The sequence below is a fragment of the Cannabis sativa genome, chromosome 5 (assembly GCF_029168945.1).
Source record: "Cannabis sativa cultivar Pink pepper isolate KNU-18-1 chromosome 5, ASM2916894v1, whole genome shotgun sequence".
Classification (NCBI taxonomy): Eukaryota; Viridiplantae; Streptophyta; class Magnoliopsida; order Rosales; family Cannabaceae; genus Cannabis; species Cannabis sativa.
The window spans coordinates 24,547,177-24,567,479 of NC_083605.1; the positions used below are offsets into that span (position 1 = coordinate 24,547,177).

Below are 20,303 nucleotides of genomic sequence, written 5' to 3' on the forward strand. Positions count from 1 at the left end.
CTGTTCTTTATGGCGTCTAGCAGCCGTGGCAATGAAGATTCATCAAAAGCATGGGTAGATATGTGCTTAGAAGAAGAAGAAAATGCAGAGGCTATATTCGAGGATGAAGATGAAGCTGAAGTTGACCCTGAATTTGATGACAGATTATGTTTAGTGGGGAAACTATTAACAAGGAAGGTGACGGACTACCAGGTATTTCAAAATTTAATAGCCGATCTGTAGAAACCTGGAAAAGGAATGTATGTCAAAATCCTGGAACAAAATCGATTTCTCTTCCAGTTTTACCATGAAATCGATATACAAAGGGTCATTAACGGAAGTCCTTGGACATATGACCGGAAACAACTCATCATTGAAAGGCTTAAACCAGGTACAAATCCAAAGAACACGGCTCTGAACTTTCTTGATATGTGGGTTCAAATCCACGATTTACAATCGGGATTTAAAACAGAAAAAGCTATATTGGAAGCAGGCCGATTTATTGGAGAATATTTGGAATCCGATCCAAATAATTTCTCAGGTATTTGGCGGGAGTATTTTCGAATCCGTGTTCGTATCAACATAGCTTTGCCTCTCAAAAGAAGAATGAAATTCAGACGTAGAGGGAATGCATCCTTCTTCTATGCCAATTTTAAATATGAAAGAGTCCCCACCTTTTGCTTCATCTGTGGAGTATTAGGCCATTCTGAAAGATTTTGTGGGAAGCTATATGATACTCCTCTTGACCAAATTGAAAAGCCATATGGCATGTGGATGAAGGCACCAACGAAAAGACAAAATTTCCTCATGGCTTCACCATGGCTGAGGCGTGGAAAGACGGCGGCTCCGATCGACAGCGATGATACTCCGATAGACTCACCAGGATTTAACTCTGCTTCTCCATCAGTAGCACAATCAAAGGAGAATCATGAAAATCAGCCTCCGGATGGCAAGGATAATTCCCATGATGAACCAGCTGTGGTCCTTAATGACAATATCTCCACTTTTATCTCTGATAAGGAGCTGGAAATCCTAGATACTAAGAGAAAGAGAATTGATACAGTTGTAAATGGGCCTCTTTATTCGACTTCTCCCATGGAAACTAAGTCCACATTTTTCTCCTCAAAGATACCAGATGGACAGTCAAAAAACATCAATATGGTGGGTTCTGGTGGTGTCCAGGCCCACCAATCATCATGAGTATAATAAGTTGGAATTGTCGTGGGCTTGGGAACCCACGGGCCCAACAATTCCTTGAAGACATATGCTGTCAAAAGAAATCCAAGTTTGTTTTTCTATGTGAGACTTTATGCAAAAAAGATGTTGTGGATAAAATTCAAAAACGGTTGGGCTTTGAAGCTTCCTTTAATGTTGATGCCCAAGGTAGATCGGGTGGGCTTGCTCTTCTTTGGAAAGTGGCTGATGAGGCCCAGCTACTCAGATTCTCGCAGAACCATATCGATGTTCGCATCGTTCTTCCTGGGATCCATCCTTGGCGATTGACCGGCTTCTATGGCGAACCGAATCGCAGTCTCTGATCAAGAACATGGAATCTCCTCAGGTCTCTCTCTGCTGAGTCGCAACTGCCCTGGTGTGTTATCAAAAACCTAAATAATATTGCAAACCAAGCCGAGAAAAGGGGTGGACGTGCTTACCCTTCTTCTCTCATTGAAAGCTTCCAATCTGCTCTTCACGATTGCCATCTCCATGACTTGGAGCTTTGAGGTTACCCGTACACATGGGAGCGAGGAAGAAACACAGGCCATCTTGTCGAGATTAGGCTTGACAAAGCTCTTGTCACTCAACAATGGTTAGATATCTTTCATGAGGTAACTCTGACTAATCTTGATTTCTCTTGCTCCGATCACACTCCAATTATTCTGGACTTTAATAATCGCAGCCATGGTAACTTTGTTCATCACTTTCGATTTAAAAATTTATGGTGCCGTGAACCTATGTGCAAACAGATAGTTAAAGCTTGCTGGGAAGAGAATGGTCATTTGTCTCTTGTTGAAAAAATAAAAATGTGTGGACTGGCTCTTGATAACTGGGGAAAAAGTCTCAAAGGCAATTTTAAAAAGAGATTGGCAAAGAGTAAAAGTGTTATGGCAGCCATAAAACATGATGATAATTCATTTTCTTACCAAGATTACGCTGCAAAGAAGAGTAATTATTTTGAGATACTTGCCCAACAGGAAATATACTGGAAGCAACGATCAAAACTGTTGGGTTTTGTGTCCTAAATAAAACCCATTTCAATATAATCAGATTTACTAATTAATAAAGATCAGAAATAACATTTTATGTTGCATGGTTCACATGATTTATTTCATGATTATATATATAATGTATGAATTCCATTTAAGTCCAGAACATATGAATTTGTTAATGATTATAGTGTTGTCAGCACAGTGGAATATAATCTTAATTATATGTTCGAAAGTTTATTCCCTGATTTGTCAGAACACTGGATTTAGACTGACATGGTATAATCAGCAATAGGTATTCTTACACCTTGGAAATGTGTTATGTCCTTTCCAGGACATTGGCAAATTTTACCAATATCGAATGTATGGAGTATACATCGGAAGGGACCGATATTGAACTTTGATTAGATATATTAAAATTTACCGTAATATCTATTCAATTCAATATCACATGTTGATCCTAGATCAAATGATCTTAATCCTGATATGATTAGGTTCAATCTCAAGAGTGTTATTCGTGTTCTTTGATTTGTTAGTTAAGCCTACTTTTGGGTCAGGGTGATACGTACATTTTGGGAACACGGTAGTGCAATTGAGTGGGAGCGCTAATATAAATATGGAATCTATAGCTTCTATCTGGCGAATAGAAAGTAAAGGATAATTTTCTTCGAGCTTAACTAAACGAAAATAAATGGTGGAGTACTCATTTCACTTAGCTGAAATATCATTTATACAGGGTTAAGTGTTTTAAGGATAAAATACATTGTAGGGTGTTACGGTAATTTAATCCCTTTACAGTGTAAATCATCTATATAGAGGATCATTGATCAAATTAGGATTATAACAATGGATAACTAATGACGTATCTATATCGTGGAACATATAGAGCGTTCTATATGACTGAGAGTGAAATTCCAAGTTCTAAGTGTGGATTCAATAAAGAATTAATAAGTTAGAGAATTTACTTGGTAAATTCAGTTTGACTTATTGGAAGCTCGGTTATATAGACCCATGGTCCCCATACTAGTTGAGACCATACTGCTTGTAAGACTCAGTTAATTGATTTTGATTAATCAATTATAATTCTAAAGTTAGACTATGTCTACTTTATGAATTTTCACTAAGCAAGGGCGAAATTGTAAAGAAAAGAGATTCTAGGTTTATTTATTAATTAAGATACTTTATATGTCTAAATTAATAAATATATTAAATGGTAATATTATTAAATAATTATTTTTAAGTTATTAAATAATTAGAATTGGCATTTAAAAGGTTATATTGGAAAATTGGCATTTTTGAGAAAATGGGAATGAAAAATAACAAAATGGCAAAGTTACAAAGTGAGGCCCAATTTCCTAATCTGGCCGCCCACTATGCATAGGCTTTTTCCATTTATTTTTTCATTATTTTAATGGCATACAATTCTAACCTAAACCTAGAGGGCATTCTATAAATAGAAAGTGTTGGCTTCATGAAACTCATGACTTTGCACATTTGTTTCTTTTAGAAAAAGCCTAGCCGCCCCTCTCCCTTTTTTCTTCTCTCAAATTTTGAAATTCCCTTGAGTGATAGAGTAGTGCCCACACACATCAAGTGGTACATCAATCATAGTATGTAAGACTGTGAAAAATCAGCATCAAAGAAGGAGAGAAGGAGATCCAGATTCAGATCTTGATAATGCTCTGCTACAGAAAGGAATCAAGGGCTAGAGATCTGAATGGAATGAGTCATTATATTCCGCTGCACCCAATGTAAGGTTTTCTTAAACTCTTATGTGTTTATTTCATTGTTTTAGAATTCATATTAGGATGTTAATGAAACATACTTGGTAGTAAATCTAGATCCTGGTAAAAGATTTCCAACAAAAACAACATTGGCTCAATGCCGACGATAACAATAGCAAATACTTCCATGCCTCTGCAAGTGCTAGGAAAAGAAACAATCAAATTCACCAACTTCAAGACTCAAATGGCAACTGGGTTCGATGGGATACTAGTTTGGATAAGGTAATTTCAGATTACTTTTCAAATCTTTATTCTGCTAGTGGTGCTCATCTTGATTTGGTGGTAAATGGAATTAGTGGCATTGTTAATAGTTCTCAGAATGAGGACTTGCTCCAACCGGTGACAAGTGAAGAAGTTAAAAATGCCTTATTCCAAATGCATCCTGATAAAGCCCCCGGACCTGACGGAATGGGGCCAGGATTTTTCCAAAAGCACTGTGATATCATTGGAGCAGATATTGTTGTCTTGGTTACTAACTTTTTTGACACTGGGGAACTTCCAAGAGATCTCAATACAACCAACCTTGTCTTAATTCCGAAGAAGAATAACTTTTTGTCTATGAATGATTTGCGACCTATTTCTCTTTGCAACGTGTTGTATAAAATTGTCTCTAAAGTGCTGGCAAATCGAATGCGGGGTATCATTGACAAGATTATCTCAGCCACTCAAAGTTCGTTTATTCCTGGAAGACTAATCTCTGATAATGTCATGATCGCATTTGAAGTTATGCACTACCTTAAGCGCAAGACAAAAGGGAAAAAAGGCCCCATGGCTCTTAAGCTTGACATGAGCAAATCCTATGATCGGGTTGAGTGGAGTTATCTTCAGGCAATTATGAGTCGTATGGGTTTTCATGATAAGTGGATCTACTTTCTAATGTCGTGCCTCACCTCGGTTCGATACCATGTTCTCCATGGAGGTCATGTTGTTGGCCCTATCACTCCAACCAGAGGTATCCGCCAAGGTGACCCCTTATCTACTTATCTCTTTATAATTTGTGCTGAAGGCTTATCAATGCTCATCAATTCTGCTGAATCTAACCGCATCATCCATGGATGTCGTGTTGCAAGAGGAGCCCCCTCCATCACACACATGCTCTTCGCAGATGATAGTTACCTTTTTTGTCAGGCTTCGATTGGTGCAGCCCAAGGGGTTAGAAATCTACTTTCTGAGTTTGAACATGCATCTGGTCAAAAGGTCAACATCGCCAAGTCCTCTATATTTTTTAGCCCCAACTCAGATGCTCAAACCCGATCTCATGTTAGCGCTATCCTTGGAATGGCCGAAGCTTCAGATGCTAGCCTATACTTAGGCTTACCCAATATCATAGGTCGCAACAAATCAACTATCTTTGGCTTCTTGAAAAATAAAGTTATTGCTCGCCTTAATAGTTGGGATGGCAAGTTTCTTTCCCGTGCCGGTAAAGAAATTCTTCTCAAAACTGTCATTCAGTCTCTACCGCATATGCCATGAGTGTCTTTTTAATTCCTCTACGCATCTGTGTGTTGGGTTTTATGCCCTAAATAAAACTCATTTCAATATAATCAGATTTACTTATTAATATAGATCAGAAATAACATTTAATGTTGCATGGTTCACATGATTTATTTCATGATTATATGTACATAATGTATGAATTCATCTGAAACCCTTTTCACATACTTGATCCTGTTTATTGTGCCGTCAACACATTGGAAAGTAAACATGACTATGTGAATAAAGTTTCCTAGATTTATCAGACACAGGGTTTTACTGATATGATAATCTACAACAGAGTTTACTTGCATTTGGAGAAGTGCTATGTTCTTTCCAGAGCATTGGTTAAAGTAAAGCTCAGGTTGGATGCATGGGGTATGCATCGGAAGGGACCGATATTGAACTTTGACTTAGATTTATTAAACTTACCGTAAAATCTATTCAAGTCAATATCGCCTAGTTGATCCTAGATCAAGTGTTCTTAATCCTGTTATGATTAGGCTCAATCTTGAAAGGCTATTCGTGTTCTTTGATTTGTTAGTTAAGCCTACTTTTAGGTCAGGGTGATACGTACATTTTGGGAACACGGTAGTGCAATTGAGTGGGAGCGCTAGCATAAACATGGAATCTATAGCTTCTATCTGGCAAATAGTAAGCAAAGGATGATCTCCTTCGAGCTTGACCAAACGAACATAAATGGTGGAGTACTCATTTCACATTAGCTGAAATATCATTTATACGGGGTCAAGTGTTTTAAGGAATAAATACATTGTAGGGTGTAACGGTAATTTAATCCCTTTACAGTGTAGATCATTCATATAGAGGATCATTGATCACATTAGGATTATAACAATGGATAACTAATGATGTGTCTATATGGTGGAACATATAGAGCATTCTATATACTGAGAGTGCAATTCTAAGTTCTATGCGTGGATTCAACGAAGAATTAATAAGTTAGTAAATTTTAGTGCTAAATTCTTGATCTACTTATTGGAAGCTCGGTTATATAGACCCATGGTCCCCCCACTAGTTGAGATAATATTGCTTGTAAGACTCATGTAATTGGTTTTGATTAATCAATTATAATTCACGAATTAGACTATGTCTATTTGTGAATTTTTCACTAAGTAAGGGCGAAATTGTAAAGAAAGAGTTTATAGGGGCATATTTGTTAATTATGATACTTTGTATGGTTCAATTAATAAATATGATAAATGACAATATTATTTAATAATTATTTATAGTTATTAAATAGTTAGAATTGGCATTTAAATGATTGAATTAGGAAATTGGCATTTTTGAGAAAATCAGATACAAAAGGTGGTAAAATTGCAAAATTGCAAAGCCCAAGGCCCAATCCATTAGTGTATGGCCGGCCACCTATTGTTGTGTTTTAAATTGATTTTTTCATTATTTTAATGCCATATAATTCAAATCTAACCCTAGTGGAATGCTATAAATAGATAGTGAAGGCTTCAGAAAAATAACACTTTTCTTCTGACTTTTTCTATTCAGAAAAACTGAGCCTTCTCTCTCCCTATCTTTAGCTGACCACTCTCTCTCTTCTTCCTTGATAATTTCGAAATCCTTAGTGTATGAGTAGTGCCCACACACATCAAGTGATACCTCAATCATAGTGAGGAAGATCGTGAAGAAAGATCATCAGCAAAGGAGTTTCAGCATCAAAGATTCAGAGAAAGAGATCCAGGTTCAGATATTGATAATGCTCTGCTACAGAAAGGAATCAAGGGCTAGATATCTGAACGGAAGGAGTCATTATATTCCGCTGCACCCAATGTAAGGTTTCCTAAACTTTATATGTGTTTATTTTATCGTTTTAGAAAGTTCATATTTAGGATGTTAATAAACATACTTGTGAGTAGATCTAAGATCCTGGAAAAATAATTTCCAACACTGTGAAGATATTGACAAGCTTATGGCGGGGTTTTGGTGGAAGACCTCATCTAGTAAGGGTCGAGGTATTACTTGGATGTCTTGGGAGAGAATGACTGCTTCAAAAGATGAGGGTGGTATGGGTTTTCGATGCCTTCAAGAGTGCAACCTTGCTATGCTTGCTAAACAAGGTTGCAGATTATTATGTCACCCCGAGTCCCTGGCAGGACGTGTTTTCAAGGCAAAGTACTTCCCCAGTACTGATTATCTCTCGGCCGAACTTGGCAACAATCCCAGTTTTGTGTGGCGTAGTATCTGGGCACCCAAAGTGTGGTCTGAACCGGTGCTATTCGAACAATTGGGAATGGAGTAACTACAAATATTACTTCCCATCCATGGATTCCACATTCTTCTAACAGGTTTGTTTCATCATCTCATCCGGCTTTATATGACCAAACTGTTGATTCTCTCTTTGCAATTGATGAAAGAAGATGGGATGCTGAAATCATTAACGACTTGTTCAACCACCGTGATGCTACACTGATTGTTGGCATTCCTTTGTCACCAAATGCCGATACTGATTTCTGGTCCTGGTCTGGAGAGCGTTCAGGCATTTTCTCTATGAAAAGTGCTTACGCTCTTCTGGAAAATAGCAAGCCTAAGAGCCAAGGAGCTGATAACTCTGGGTTCTGGCACAAGTTGTGGCACCTAAAGATCCCCCCAAAGGTTAAGAACTTTCTGTGGCGTGCTACTTCTGATTGCCTTCCAACATGCCTCCAACTTGTGTCAAAACATGTGAGAATCTCATCCTCTTTCCCGGTATGTAAATCCCATCCTGAAACGACTATCCATGCTTTATTAAACTGTCAACTTGCTCTGCATTGATGGTCAACATTAGGGATTACTTTGAACATAGCTTTACCATCCTCATTTGGCAATTGGCTCCAAGAAGCTTTCCTAAAGCTTGATGAGGATCAAGTATGTCGTGCTGCGATGCTATGTTGGGCCTTGTGGAAAGCAAGAAATGCTACCGTATGGAACAAAAAACAGTCTTCCCATACCGAGATTCTGGCGTCAGCTTGTACAACCCTTGATCACTAGCGAAAAGCTCAAGACAATACATGTCTATCTTCCTTGTTCTTTGAGTATAAGGGTGATGGTGCTGAGCTTTGGACTAAACCTGATTCAAACAACATCAAGGTCAATGTTGATGCCGCCCTTTTTGCACAAGACAATTCATATGGCTTTGGTATTGTGGCTCGCGACAGTCAAGGCAAACTAATTGAAGTAAAAACTTGTTACCAAGGAGGCGATTTTAGTGCTGAAACTATTGAAGCCATTGGTATCAAGGAAGCTCTCAACTGGGTGAAAAACAAAAAATGGCAGAACGTACAGATTGAGACAGATAGCATGGTCACCGTCCAAGGTATTCGTAGTAATCAAAAGATGAACTCTACCTTTGGACTTGTTATTCAAGATTGTCAAATCCTGTTATCTTCTTTAAATAATGTAAACCTCTTTTTCATTAGACGATCAGCAAATCGAGTTGCTCATGTTGTAGCAAGGCACTCTCGATTTTTTCCTGGTTGTAACATTTTTTAGCATAATGCTTGGGCCGATTTAAAAGCCCTCTTGTACTCTGAATGCTAATATTTCAATAAAGTTGTAATTTCATTTTCAAAAAAAAAACAAAAAAGTAAACATAATATATATGTTGCCTAAATTTTTATAAAATTAACTGCCAAAAATAGCAAAAGAATCAAAATCGAAATGGCAATTTAGATTACATTTTATTGAAGAAACAAACGCACAAATAAGAAACAAAATAATTTCAAAAATCTCCAGTTTAGCCAAGTAAGACTTCAATTCTTTTATTATTATATTTTTTCTTCCCTAACTCATCAACTTTCATTTTCTCCATCATAAAATTATTATCCAATAAAAAGTCAAAATTATGCAAAGGGCAAAGAAATTATGCAAAGGACAAAGCAAGTCCCTTTGATGACGAGAACTTTTTTTTTTAAATGTGATGATGAGAACTTAATTTTGGAATAATCGACCAATCGGCAGGCCAATCGACAACAACTTATGTGAAATTTGGCCACGAAAAAATAGTAGGATGAGTGGATAACTTACCCGGTGAGGCTCCGATGCTCAATAGGACCAATCGACAGCCCAATCGACAACAACCCAATTTTGAATAAAGAATCAGACCAATCGACTGGTCAATCGTATCAACTTCAAACTAATTTTGTTTACGGTGAAGCTCCGATCATCGAGACCACTCTGATGCTCAATAGGACCAATCCATAACATATCTATTCTGAATGAAGAATCAAACCAATCAATATTGCTCGATCGCATCAACTTCAAACTCATCGTCTTCTTCATCATCATCACCGGCATTGGTCTGTATAAGATTAGGATTAGTTGTATAAGATCGTTGTGTTTCGAACCACATCAATCACATGCAAAACCCCCAAAAATAAATTAAAAAATGTATTATTTTATACTGTTTGTTAGAGAGATATGTGGCTAAGATGATTTTTTTTTATTTTAAAAAAGATTGTTTAATTTTTTGGGTTAGATCGTTGTGTTTCGAACCACATCAGTCACATGCGAAACCCCCAAAAATAAATTAAAAAATGTATTATTTTATACGGTTTGTTAGAGAGATATGTGGCTAAGATGATTTTTTTTAATTTTAAAAAAGATTGTTTAATTTTTTAGGTTTAATTATTGGGTTTATTTGTTAACGGGAGATCAAACCTATTAACATCATTAAATTTAACAGAATATTCTTTTATTTTTAAAGTATATTCTGTTAAACCAAGAAATGTCGTTAAATAGTCACTTTTAATATATAAGGATATAGAAAATACATTTGATTTCATTTAATAAACTAATATCATTATATATAATAATAATAATGAATACATTTTGGTTATACTATTTTATCTCTAATATAATTGTTATTATTTTTATATTTTATATTATTAGTCTATGTAAAGTGCCAAAAAAATATTTGTACCTTACGTGATGGAAGTAAATGAGTAAATATTAATGCAAGAACGAGAATCACAAATAGATATATTTTCCTAAGCCAAAGTGGAAAAAAAAGTATCAAATTAATTAGTGACTGATCCAAAAAGAATAATAATAATAAATACAGATAAAAGAGTTTATGATTAGAGTTTAAAAAGAGTTTAGGATTGAAAAGAATTTTTGTCAACCAAGTCAGCACCACTAACATATCTAGATACAAAAGATATCAGCCGAAAAGGAGCACCAATCAGGGGAGCATCTGAGATAGGAACACCATCATTTTCACGAGCCTGAGCCTCAACATCATCGTGTTCCTCATTTTCATCCAACGGAATTTGCACTATTTCACCAGACATCGACGATAAGGAATGCTCTGTAGTTACATCACTTTGATGGTTCTCCGGATTATGAATACCATTCGTTTCCTCTTTCACTGGAACAATGTCTACAGAGTTCAACTCCCGGTGTAACATCATCGGCATATTTTCATTGGTTCGGGACTCCTGGTAAGAAACACTAGATATTTCGGCATTTCCAAGGATCCGTTCAGATTTTTCAGTTAAAGGAACCCCAAACAAACTACTGCCTCTGTCAAGCTCAATAAACAACTCATTGACCTGAAAACCCAAAATTGAAGAGGAACCATAGGTACCATAGTTGATACAAATAAAAAGTATTAGTGGCTTTTGGGATTATGTATCAGAAGGGGTCATAAAATCATTCTGGAGTGAGCACTCTGCAAGTTCTATCATTTAGTATTCAAGCATCAAAATGTAAAATATTTTTCCTGAAATCCAACTCTTCAAATTTTGTAAGGTTACAAGGCTTCGGGTGGAGGAAACTTTTACCTTCTCAACAAGCTCTGCATTTTCTGTTACTAATTTCTCAACCAACGAACATGCTGCTTCTACCTGAGAGTTTAACTCCTCCCGTTCAGAAGAAAGCTGTATTGTTCATTCAAAACTTTAGATTATATAGCTCTTTCTTCCATTATTTTCTTTGCAAAAATGATTCAGATGAAAGAACATTAAACAAACAAAACAGTATTAAACCAGTAAATTCATCATTTAAATAAAATAATTGCTATACACACCATTGAATCCTTCAGCACAACAAAAACAAAAACCAAAAAAAAGGACCAAGAAAACAAAAGGAGAAAAACGTTGAAAGCCGATTAGATTAAGCTCAATGGTAATCAAATATTCTGATTATACTGTAGATTTGTTTTCTAGAAAATACAAAAGCATCTTCAAATGCATGTTCCAATTATGCAAATGAAACATAACCTCCACGGAAAGTACATTTTCTCCAATTACACTGCTGATAAATGATGGCCGAAATAGTCAGATGTATCCATAAACTTGCTCTGAATTATAAATATAACTAAAACTACAACTTGGTCGTTCTATGCGCAGTTCAGGACACAAACCTTTGTAAATTCTTCAGATGACTTAGAGGCAATGTTCTGAAGATCCTTAATTTGCAACTGCAGACTAGCAATGTTTTCCATCAGCTGTTCCTTTTCTTGTAAGACATTCTTTTGGGATTCTTCAAACTCCACCACCTGCCAAGCTTTGTTTTTAATCCCATATCAGAAATTTCTAATGAATAAAAAAAAATACAAGTTACCCTGTACACTCGTCGTAATCAAATGATAGGACATGAGCCAGTGAGAACGCTTATTTGATTGACCAAAAATAATTAAGTGTTAAAGAAAAGAGTACAAGATAAGGAGGGGGCTGAATCTGAAGACACAGCTAGCTGATATCTCATCTACCTCGGTAGAAAGACTTCATGGTAATAATGGAAACAAATGACTGGTTGAATCCAAAGGATCATAGCCAACATGGAACATTATTTTAGGCTGATAGAAGAAAGAAGTTATATAACATTGCAGTTCAAGCTACTTGTTGGACACTGCCTTGAAACAAACATTTTTAGATTATCTCTAATGGTGTAAATTTTGGAGAACTTTACATAAATATACTTGTAGGATATAATAATACCATATATATTGCTAAAAAAAATACACCCATTTATAAAATTAAGGAATATTTACCGTGAAACCTCTTTAACATTTGCAATTGTTACACATATAACCCTAATAAAAAAAAAGTAGCGGAAAAAGTACTTTAGTTTACGATTTTGTTGCAGTCGTACCCTTTTTTGATTATCAAACGCCAAATAAGGTTGTTAAGTGCAAGCTCAAAAACACGTGGCGATATATTTCTTTAGCTTATTTAATACGTTGATTCAATAATATACAGCCACATGTTTCTGAGTTGACACTTAACGGCCAAAAAAAGATACGACTGCAATAAAATCGTAAGATAAGGTACTTTTGTCGCCACCTTTTTTGATTAAGGTCATGTGTGTAACAATTGTAAATATTAAAGAAATTTTGCCGCAAATATCCCTAAAATTTATTATTATATACAACTTACCAACCATAATCACATCCTATAATTAATACAAACGTTACATTATGTTAAAAGAAAGATTGTGATTAGATATGTACTATTTGGTAGTTATAACCCTAAATTAGACACTAATGAGTATTTTTTTTATAACAAGCAGTAGCTAAACTAAACATTTAGATACTAATTAATAGTTATTTTTGGATAACAATTATTAGTTAAACCAAATGATTAGATACTAATTAGTATAATTTTTCTCATAAAAAAAAATTGATAGGTTAATTTTTTGGATACCAATTATTATAAAATTCCATATGATATCATTGAATATCAAATTGCATATAATTTATAATAATAAAATACTACATATCATAACAAATTAGTTTGGATGCATGTTAATACCAAATTATATATTATATCAATTATCATAATATAACACCAATAACTAGTTAAATATAGGACTAAATAGTATTAAATACATATATATATATAACTATACAATAAAAGAGTTTGCGGAATAGTACTAATTATGAAGAAAAAAATATATTTTGATACTAGTTGGTAACTTTTATGATTTTTCCAAAGCTAAAAGTAACAAATGATAACAAGAAAATAGAATATTAAATATCAATTAGTAACCAAATAAATTATTAGTAATTGCTTACGTTCAATAAATAATTTTTTTACACACTTTCTTTATCTAATAATAAAGAAAAAAATACATATTATATTAATTTTATAGAAAAGAAAGTGAGCATAATTAAGTAGAGAATAAATCATAAATATTTGTTATTTATGTTATTTATATTAAGCTATGAAAAATAAGTAATTAATTTCTTTATTATGTTTGGAGATGTAAATTTTCTTAAATTTTGTGTTAAATTTGGCTCAAAAAATAAGTTAATGTTATACAGTAAGACCTCTATTCAAGAATACACTTATATGCAAATTATATTTTAATTGAGAAATTATAACTAAATACACAGTAGAAAGAAAAAATCAACGCACTAAAATATCAATGTCACAACAATAACAAAAAAACAATCTAATTAATTAGATATTGGCATCTCCGGCAGTGATCTGAAATTATGACTTATTAATATCATCCTCTGTAATCTTTCTTATATAATAAAACTTAATAAATAAAGCATTGAAAGACTTGCACTGAAACATATACTATTATCAGCTGCAATTAATCTCCAATAAAATCTATCCGCAAGAAGATTTTTTAATTGTTTTACATCTGGATTTTTTATTTGATAAGAAAGAAGATAGTGTGTAATTACTTAAATCTGGAAAATAAGGATACAAAGAAAATAATAGACATGAAGCAAAACCAAGTCAAGCGATCACCCAACTTACTGTTAACAGCTGTGTTTTTTTTTTAATCATTTCATACAGTAGAGATATGCAGGTTACATGCGCTGTGTTTTTATTTTTATTTTTTCAAATAAAAAATAAACGGGAAAAGCAGTTGAACTGTAGCTCAGAAAAATGAAGGTTCATACCTGCATTTGTAGTCTAGCAATATCCTCATTCAGGTTCACAATCATTTCTTTAGCTCGAACCTGCAGAAACATCAGAAAATGACAAGTAACTCACCTTATTGAACACAAAAGCCGAATATTCAATCAAAAACATTATGGTCCTGTAAAACTCTCCTTCCTGCCAAGAATATGATGGAGTTATATTACCCTGGGGATCGTAAGTTCTATATGCTTCATGATTGGCTAAGGTAGAGTCAGGGAATCAGAGCTAAAGCTCTACTGGGAGATGACCAGTCAAATTATCTAGGAAGTAGGAACCATTTCAAGATTTCTCTTTGTAATACTCTATTTCCAATTTGATAATATGATTACTTCTTTTGTCTTTATGCTATTTTCTACTTTGGTTCTATCAGACATATAGAAAAGGTCGGCAAAAAAATACCTCGTTCAGAACCCAGGACTGTCTCTCTTTTTCTAGATGTTCAACTCTTTCTTGTATGCTTACCTGCGAAAAATTTATAATTATAAGATAATGACTTAGAAGTTAGAAGTATTGATTCTTAAAAATATATTTGCACTCAAGTATTATTGATTCTTATAGTGTTTCAAATTTCACCAGCAACAACAAGAAACAGTGATTTGGTAAAAGAAACATAGGAGCCCACATTGAAGTATGAGATTGGTTAGTCGTATATAACTATTTGGGCAATCTTCTCTCTTAGGCTAGCTTTTGGGAGTGAGTTTTACCCAAGTGGTTGTATCACATGACAAGAACCAGTGCCAACATAAATGTCGATTACAAGAAAAAGAGGAGCGTGGAAAAAATTATTCAGGAATGAAGTTACCTCTTTCAAGAAAAAAAAGAAAATCGTGAAACAAATTTCTATTAATAAGATTGAATTAAATATAAGTAGAGGATAAGGTTCATTTTTTCTCCTCTCTTTTACTCCATTCACAAGGGAGAGAGGATGAAAAAACTTATGAAAAAAAGATTGACCTCTTTCAGATACCAAGTATTCTTCTCATCAACCAACTGATTTATTTTCTCCACCAGCTGACCCTGCCAGTGACAGCATCAAATTAGTCCCCTCAAATTCTCAATTTGCTTCATAAAATGTTGTAAATAAAAACAAACTTTATTTTGTGTAGAGAAAGAGCAGTTGAAAGTACATATCAACAATCAACATTATTATACAGTAGAACCTCTATTCAAGAATACTCTATTCAAGAATAACCTCTAATTTGTTATAAAAAAATGAAGTCCCAATTTGGGCCAGTTATAAATAAGAATAACCTCTATATTGTAATTAATTATACATTTTTTAAGTCCCTTATTAATAAAATATACCTCTATATAAGAATAATTATATTAAAAAAATATATACATATATTTTATAAATTTACTTATGTAGAATTAATAATTTTATTTCAAATTATAGTACATGTATAAATATTATATGTACTCAAAAATAATTTTAATATGATATAGTATTAAGAATTGTTTATTGGTATTTTTGTTACATTGATATTTTTTGATATTTTGATTTTTTTTTTTCAAGTGTAACTCTATTTAGTTATAACCTCTCAATTAGAATATTATTTTCTTAGTCCCAAGTGTATTCTTGGATAGGTTCTACTGTATATTGTTACAAATTTACGTAAGTAATATCTCTCTGCATGTGTATTTCAGCAATATATATGTATGTATGTATGTATACGTATATTTTAAGAAAATTCTATACTTAAGATCACCTCTTTTTGAAGCCATAAATCTTTTGCACTCTGTAACTGAACAATTTCCAACTCTAGACTATCCTGTGATTTGTAAATTATCCAGTCAGCTACACATGGAAGAAAGTGCATAAATTCCAAACAGGTAATGGACTACACTTCTAAATCCATACAGAACTTTTCCTTATTTTTTCTCCTAATTGTGTGTCATCGTTCTAATCATATTACCTTGTTCAGGATACAAGAACTTTTTTCATCTTGTAATTGTTTGATCACCTCCCCATAGGTAAACTGAAAGAGAAATGCACAATATCTTAAGCAGAACAAAATGTTTATAAAAATTCACCAACTTAGAGTAACCACCTCTTTCTGTAAATGCAGATCATTATCTTTTTGTAGTTTATTAATTGTATCTTCTAAGGAAGCCTGAGAAAAGGGAAAATGGTGAGTCTCATCATCTAAACCCCAATCCAAGCATGATATAATAGTAATATATTTTTGAACTAATCTCAAAATAAAATGTAGAGACTGCACAATACCTCTTTTTGTATGTGATTATCATTTTCTTTTTGTAATTGTTTAATTGTTTCTTCCAAAATAGCCTGTAAAATGATAGTCAGTATCAGGTCAAATCTATATTCAAAAGAACTATCTAGTTTGGAAAAGTATAAATCAGAATTAAAAAATAGTTTACTACTAATATATTCTATTGTCAATAGAATCCCCAGCATTTTTCATCATATTCTATTGAAATGAATTGAAATTTAAAAGAAGCTGGTCGGTAATGCATAAACATATAATTGTTCTCTATATGGGTATGTATCTATAGATTGAGCAACGGTGTGCACCAAACCTGTTTCTGAAAGTGAACATCTTTCTCTATCTGTATTTGTGCAGATGTTTCTTCTAAAATAGCCTGTAAGGTAATGAGAACGGAATTAGGTTAACTGAACTCCATTACAAAAGCCAAATTGCTCAGCAAATTGTAAAACAAATGCTTACCTCTTCTTGATGCGACTGAGGCACCTCAGATTCAGCTGAAATGGACTGCTGAAAGGCATGTTTGCGATTCAGTCATCGAGATTACAAATATATAAATATACATTCAAATTATTTATGCAGAAATTTCTTTAAATTCCGTGCCTAGTTTTGGCAGCACTACAACTGTTCTGTAAGTATATGTTTCCTAAAAGTGTACACAATAAATTCCCAAATAATAATCAGTCAAAAGGATTTCTTACGGAATTTATAGTAGCATTTAGAGGAGCGTCGTGTTGGGCATGGCCATTGACAGTAGCCCCTCCTTCTACTTCTGTCTCCGTAATCTTACTCTGTTTATTCTTCTTTTTCTTGTTGTTTTTCTTCTTCCTCTTCTCGTCCTCCATTTTCGAATAATTATTTCAAAATGTGTCCTCCAATACAATAAACCCTATATTGTAATTGTAAAACAAAACTTTACTAATTTAAAATGATTCTAAAAAAACACTAACACGCCACCTACAGATCCACTTTCTGCCTATTATCAAATACAGGGAGCCTCCTCCAGATCCAGTAAGCGAGAATGCGATTTCATTTTGTAATTTGTTTTTTCTTTTTAGTTTTCGTTAATTATTTTCATTGAAATTGAGGATGTGGCCGTCTATCTACTACTCTTTCGCACGTTTTCTCTTGTCAAGAATCAGGGCTGCACATTTGGGTCTCCAACTCGGTTCCCACCCAATACCCCCCAGGCCCGAACTCAAAAAATCCGAAAAAATAAAGAAATTATTTTACAAATACACAAAAACAACAAAAAAGAAAAATAATAAAAATAGAGTTTCACAAAATTTAAAATATTTTTTAAGATTCTTTTAATTTTATTTACAGAATATAAAATTTGTACTCTTGTTAATTTATTGTTGATTTTTTTGTTATCTGTATATTATTTTTTATTGTTATTTTGATACTACTTTTATATAATTTGTTTTTGTTGTTTTTTTATTTCTATAAAAAACAATGAAAATGTAAAAAAACAAAGTTATTTAAACGTAAAAATATAATTATCCTACAAATTAAAACTATTCATTTGCAACCGAAATATTGGTCCATTGTTGGCAGTGATGTGATCCGTACATTTAAACATTTCTTTGCAACCGAGCAAATGCCGGTAGGGATGAATAATACGAATATTGTGCTAATCCCGAAAAAAAAAAAAAAAAAAAAAAAAAAAAAAAAAAAGAACCCTGAGCAAATGAGTGAGTTGCGCCCCATTTCTCTCTGCAATGTCATTACCAAAGTTATTACTAAGGTTCTTGCTAACAGAATGAAGGGATTATTGTCTGAGGTTATCTCCAAACATCAAAGTGCCTTTATTCCTCGCAGGTTAATTACAGATAATATAATGGTCTCGTTTGAAATTCTACATTATCTTAAGCGGAAGCAGGTGGGCAAGGATGGTTTTATGGCGTTGAAATTGGATTTAAGTAAAGCTTATGATATAGTGGATTGGCATTTTTTGTGCGCTATGCTTGCTCGATTGGGATTTGCTGATAAGTGGATTCGTCTTATTTTTAGATGCTTGTCCTCGGTACAAAATTGGATTGTGAGTAGTGGCCGAACTATGGGGCCTATTTGTTGGGTTTTATGCCCTAAATAAAACCTCATTTCAATGTAATCCAGATTATTCAATATCAATAAAGTCACAGAAGTATTTTTCATTCATTTGTGTATGTTTTGGTTCACCTTATCAATTGTTTGTCTATTTGATTTATAAATCCATTTAAACCATTTTCACATACTTGATCATGTTTATTGTGTTGTCAACACAGTGGAAAGTAAACATGACTATGTGAATAAAGGATTCCTAGATTTATCAGAACACTGGGTTTTACTGATATGACAATCTACAACAGAGTTTACTTGCATTTGGAGAAATGCTATGTTCTTTCCAGAATATTGGTTAAAGTAAAGCTCGGGTTGGATGCATGGAGTACGCATTGGAGTGGACCGATATTGAACTTTGAAATAGATTTATAAAACTTACTGTAATATCTATTCAATTCAATATCACTAAGTTGATCCTAGATCAAATGATCTAAATCCTGATATGGTTAGGTTCAATCTCAAGAGTATTATTCGTGTTCTTTGATTTGTTAGTTAAGCCTACTTTTGGGTCAGGGTGATACGTACATTTTGGGAACACGGTAGTGCAATTGAGTGGGAGCGCTAACATAAATATGGAATCTATAGCTTCTATCTGGCGAATAGTAAGCAAAGGATGATTTCCTTCGAGCTTTACCAAACGAAGATAAATGGTGGAGTACTCATTTCACTTAGCTGAAATATCATTTATACAGGGTTAAGTGTTTTAAGGATAAAATACATTGTAGGGTGTTACGGTAATTAAATCTCTTTACAATGTAAATCATCCATATAGAGGATCATTGATCAAATTAGGATTATAACAATGGATAACTAATGACGTGTCTATATGGTGGAACATATAGAGCGTTCTATATAACTGAGAGTGCAATTCTAAGTTTTATGCATGGATTCAATGAAGAATTAATAAGTCAGTGAATTTAAGTAGTAAATTCTTGATCTGCTTATTGGAAGCTCGGATATATAGACCCATGGTCCCCTCACTAGTTGAGACAATATTACTTGTAAGACTCATTTAATTGATTTTAATTAATCAATTATAATTCTCAAGTTAGACTATGTCTATTTGAGAATTTATCACTTATTAAGTGCAAAACAGTAAATAGAGAATTTGAAGGGTATATTTATTAATTGGGAAACTTTAATTAGTTTTATTATTAATAAATAAATGACAATATATTATTTGATAATTAATTTTAATGATTAAATAATTAGATTTGACATTTATGAGGTTGAATAAAGGAATTGGCAGTTTTTGACAAAATAGGAAACTACCAATGTAGGAAAAGGAAAGTTGGAAAAGTGGAAAGCCTTGTTTCCACAATGCCTAGGCCGGCCACTTTGCTTCCCTTTTCCCATTGATTTTTCAATTTTTAATGCCAAGTAATTCAACCATAGCCCTATGTGGTCTTCTATAAATAGAAGGTAAAGGCTTCAGTTTTTGTAACACTTTGACAGAATTTTTCTCTCACACAAAAACTTTGCTCAAGCCGCCACTCTCTCTCTCTCTCTACCTTCTCTGTTTTCGAAATTCTCTAAGTGATAGAGTAGTGCCCACACACATCAAGTAATACCTCAATCATAATGAGGAAGGATGTGTAGAATTCAGATTCAACAAAGAAGGACATTCGGGCTCAGATC

At 33.7% G+C, this 20,303-nt stretch overlaps 1 protein-coding gene across 7 annotated transcripts; it reads right to left on the minus strand.

Annotated features, from left to right (window-relative positions):
- Positions 1–10,451: 10,451 nt before the first annotated feature.
- Positions 10,452–17,707, minus strand: LOC115716640 (uncharacterized). Of its 7 annotated transcripts, none has more exons than XM_061115531.1 (13): positions 17,264–17,707; positions 17,025–17,069; positions 16,876–16,938; positions 16,562–16,624; positions 16,386–16,448; positions 16,251–16,313; positions 16,044–16,106; positions 15,289–15,345; positions 14,734–14,796; positions 14,313–14,372; positions 11,817–11,951; positions 11,236–11,331; positions 10,452–11,004 (listed from the first exon to the last, which is right to left on the minus strand). In XM_061115531.1, exons 1-13 carry the CDS (start codon positions 17,405–17,407, stop codon positions 10,549–10,551), a joined length of 1,371 nt encoding a protein of 456 aa, XP_060971514.1. In that variant the 5' UTR covers positions 17,408–17,707; the 3' UTR covers positions 10,452–10,548. The 7 variants fall into 7 exon arrangements, with proteins under 7 accessions (XP_060971514.1, XP_030501345.2, XP_030501346.2 ...); XM_030645485.2 differs by having other exon boundaries at positions 15,289–15,351; XM_030645486.2 differs by having other exon boundaries at positions 17,025–17,072; positions 17,264–17,704.
- Positions 17,708–20,303: the final 2,596 nt, after the last annotated feature.

Excerpts from the sequence above, each read along its gene's own strand:
- LOC115716640 (XM_030645483.2), bottom strand. The coding sequence starts at position 17,407 with ATGGAGGACGAGAAGAGGAAGAAGAAAAACAACAAGAAAAAGAAGAAT. Across the intron at positions 17,073-17,263 it reads TAAATGCTACTATAAATTCC|CAGTCCATTTCAGCTGAATC; the intron begins GTAAGAAATCCT and ends CATGCCTTTCAG. Across the intron at positions 16,449-16,561 it reads ATAATCACATACAAAAAGAG|GCTTCCTTAGAAGATACAAT; the intron begins GTATTGTGCAGT and ends CCCTTTTCTCAG.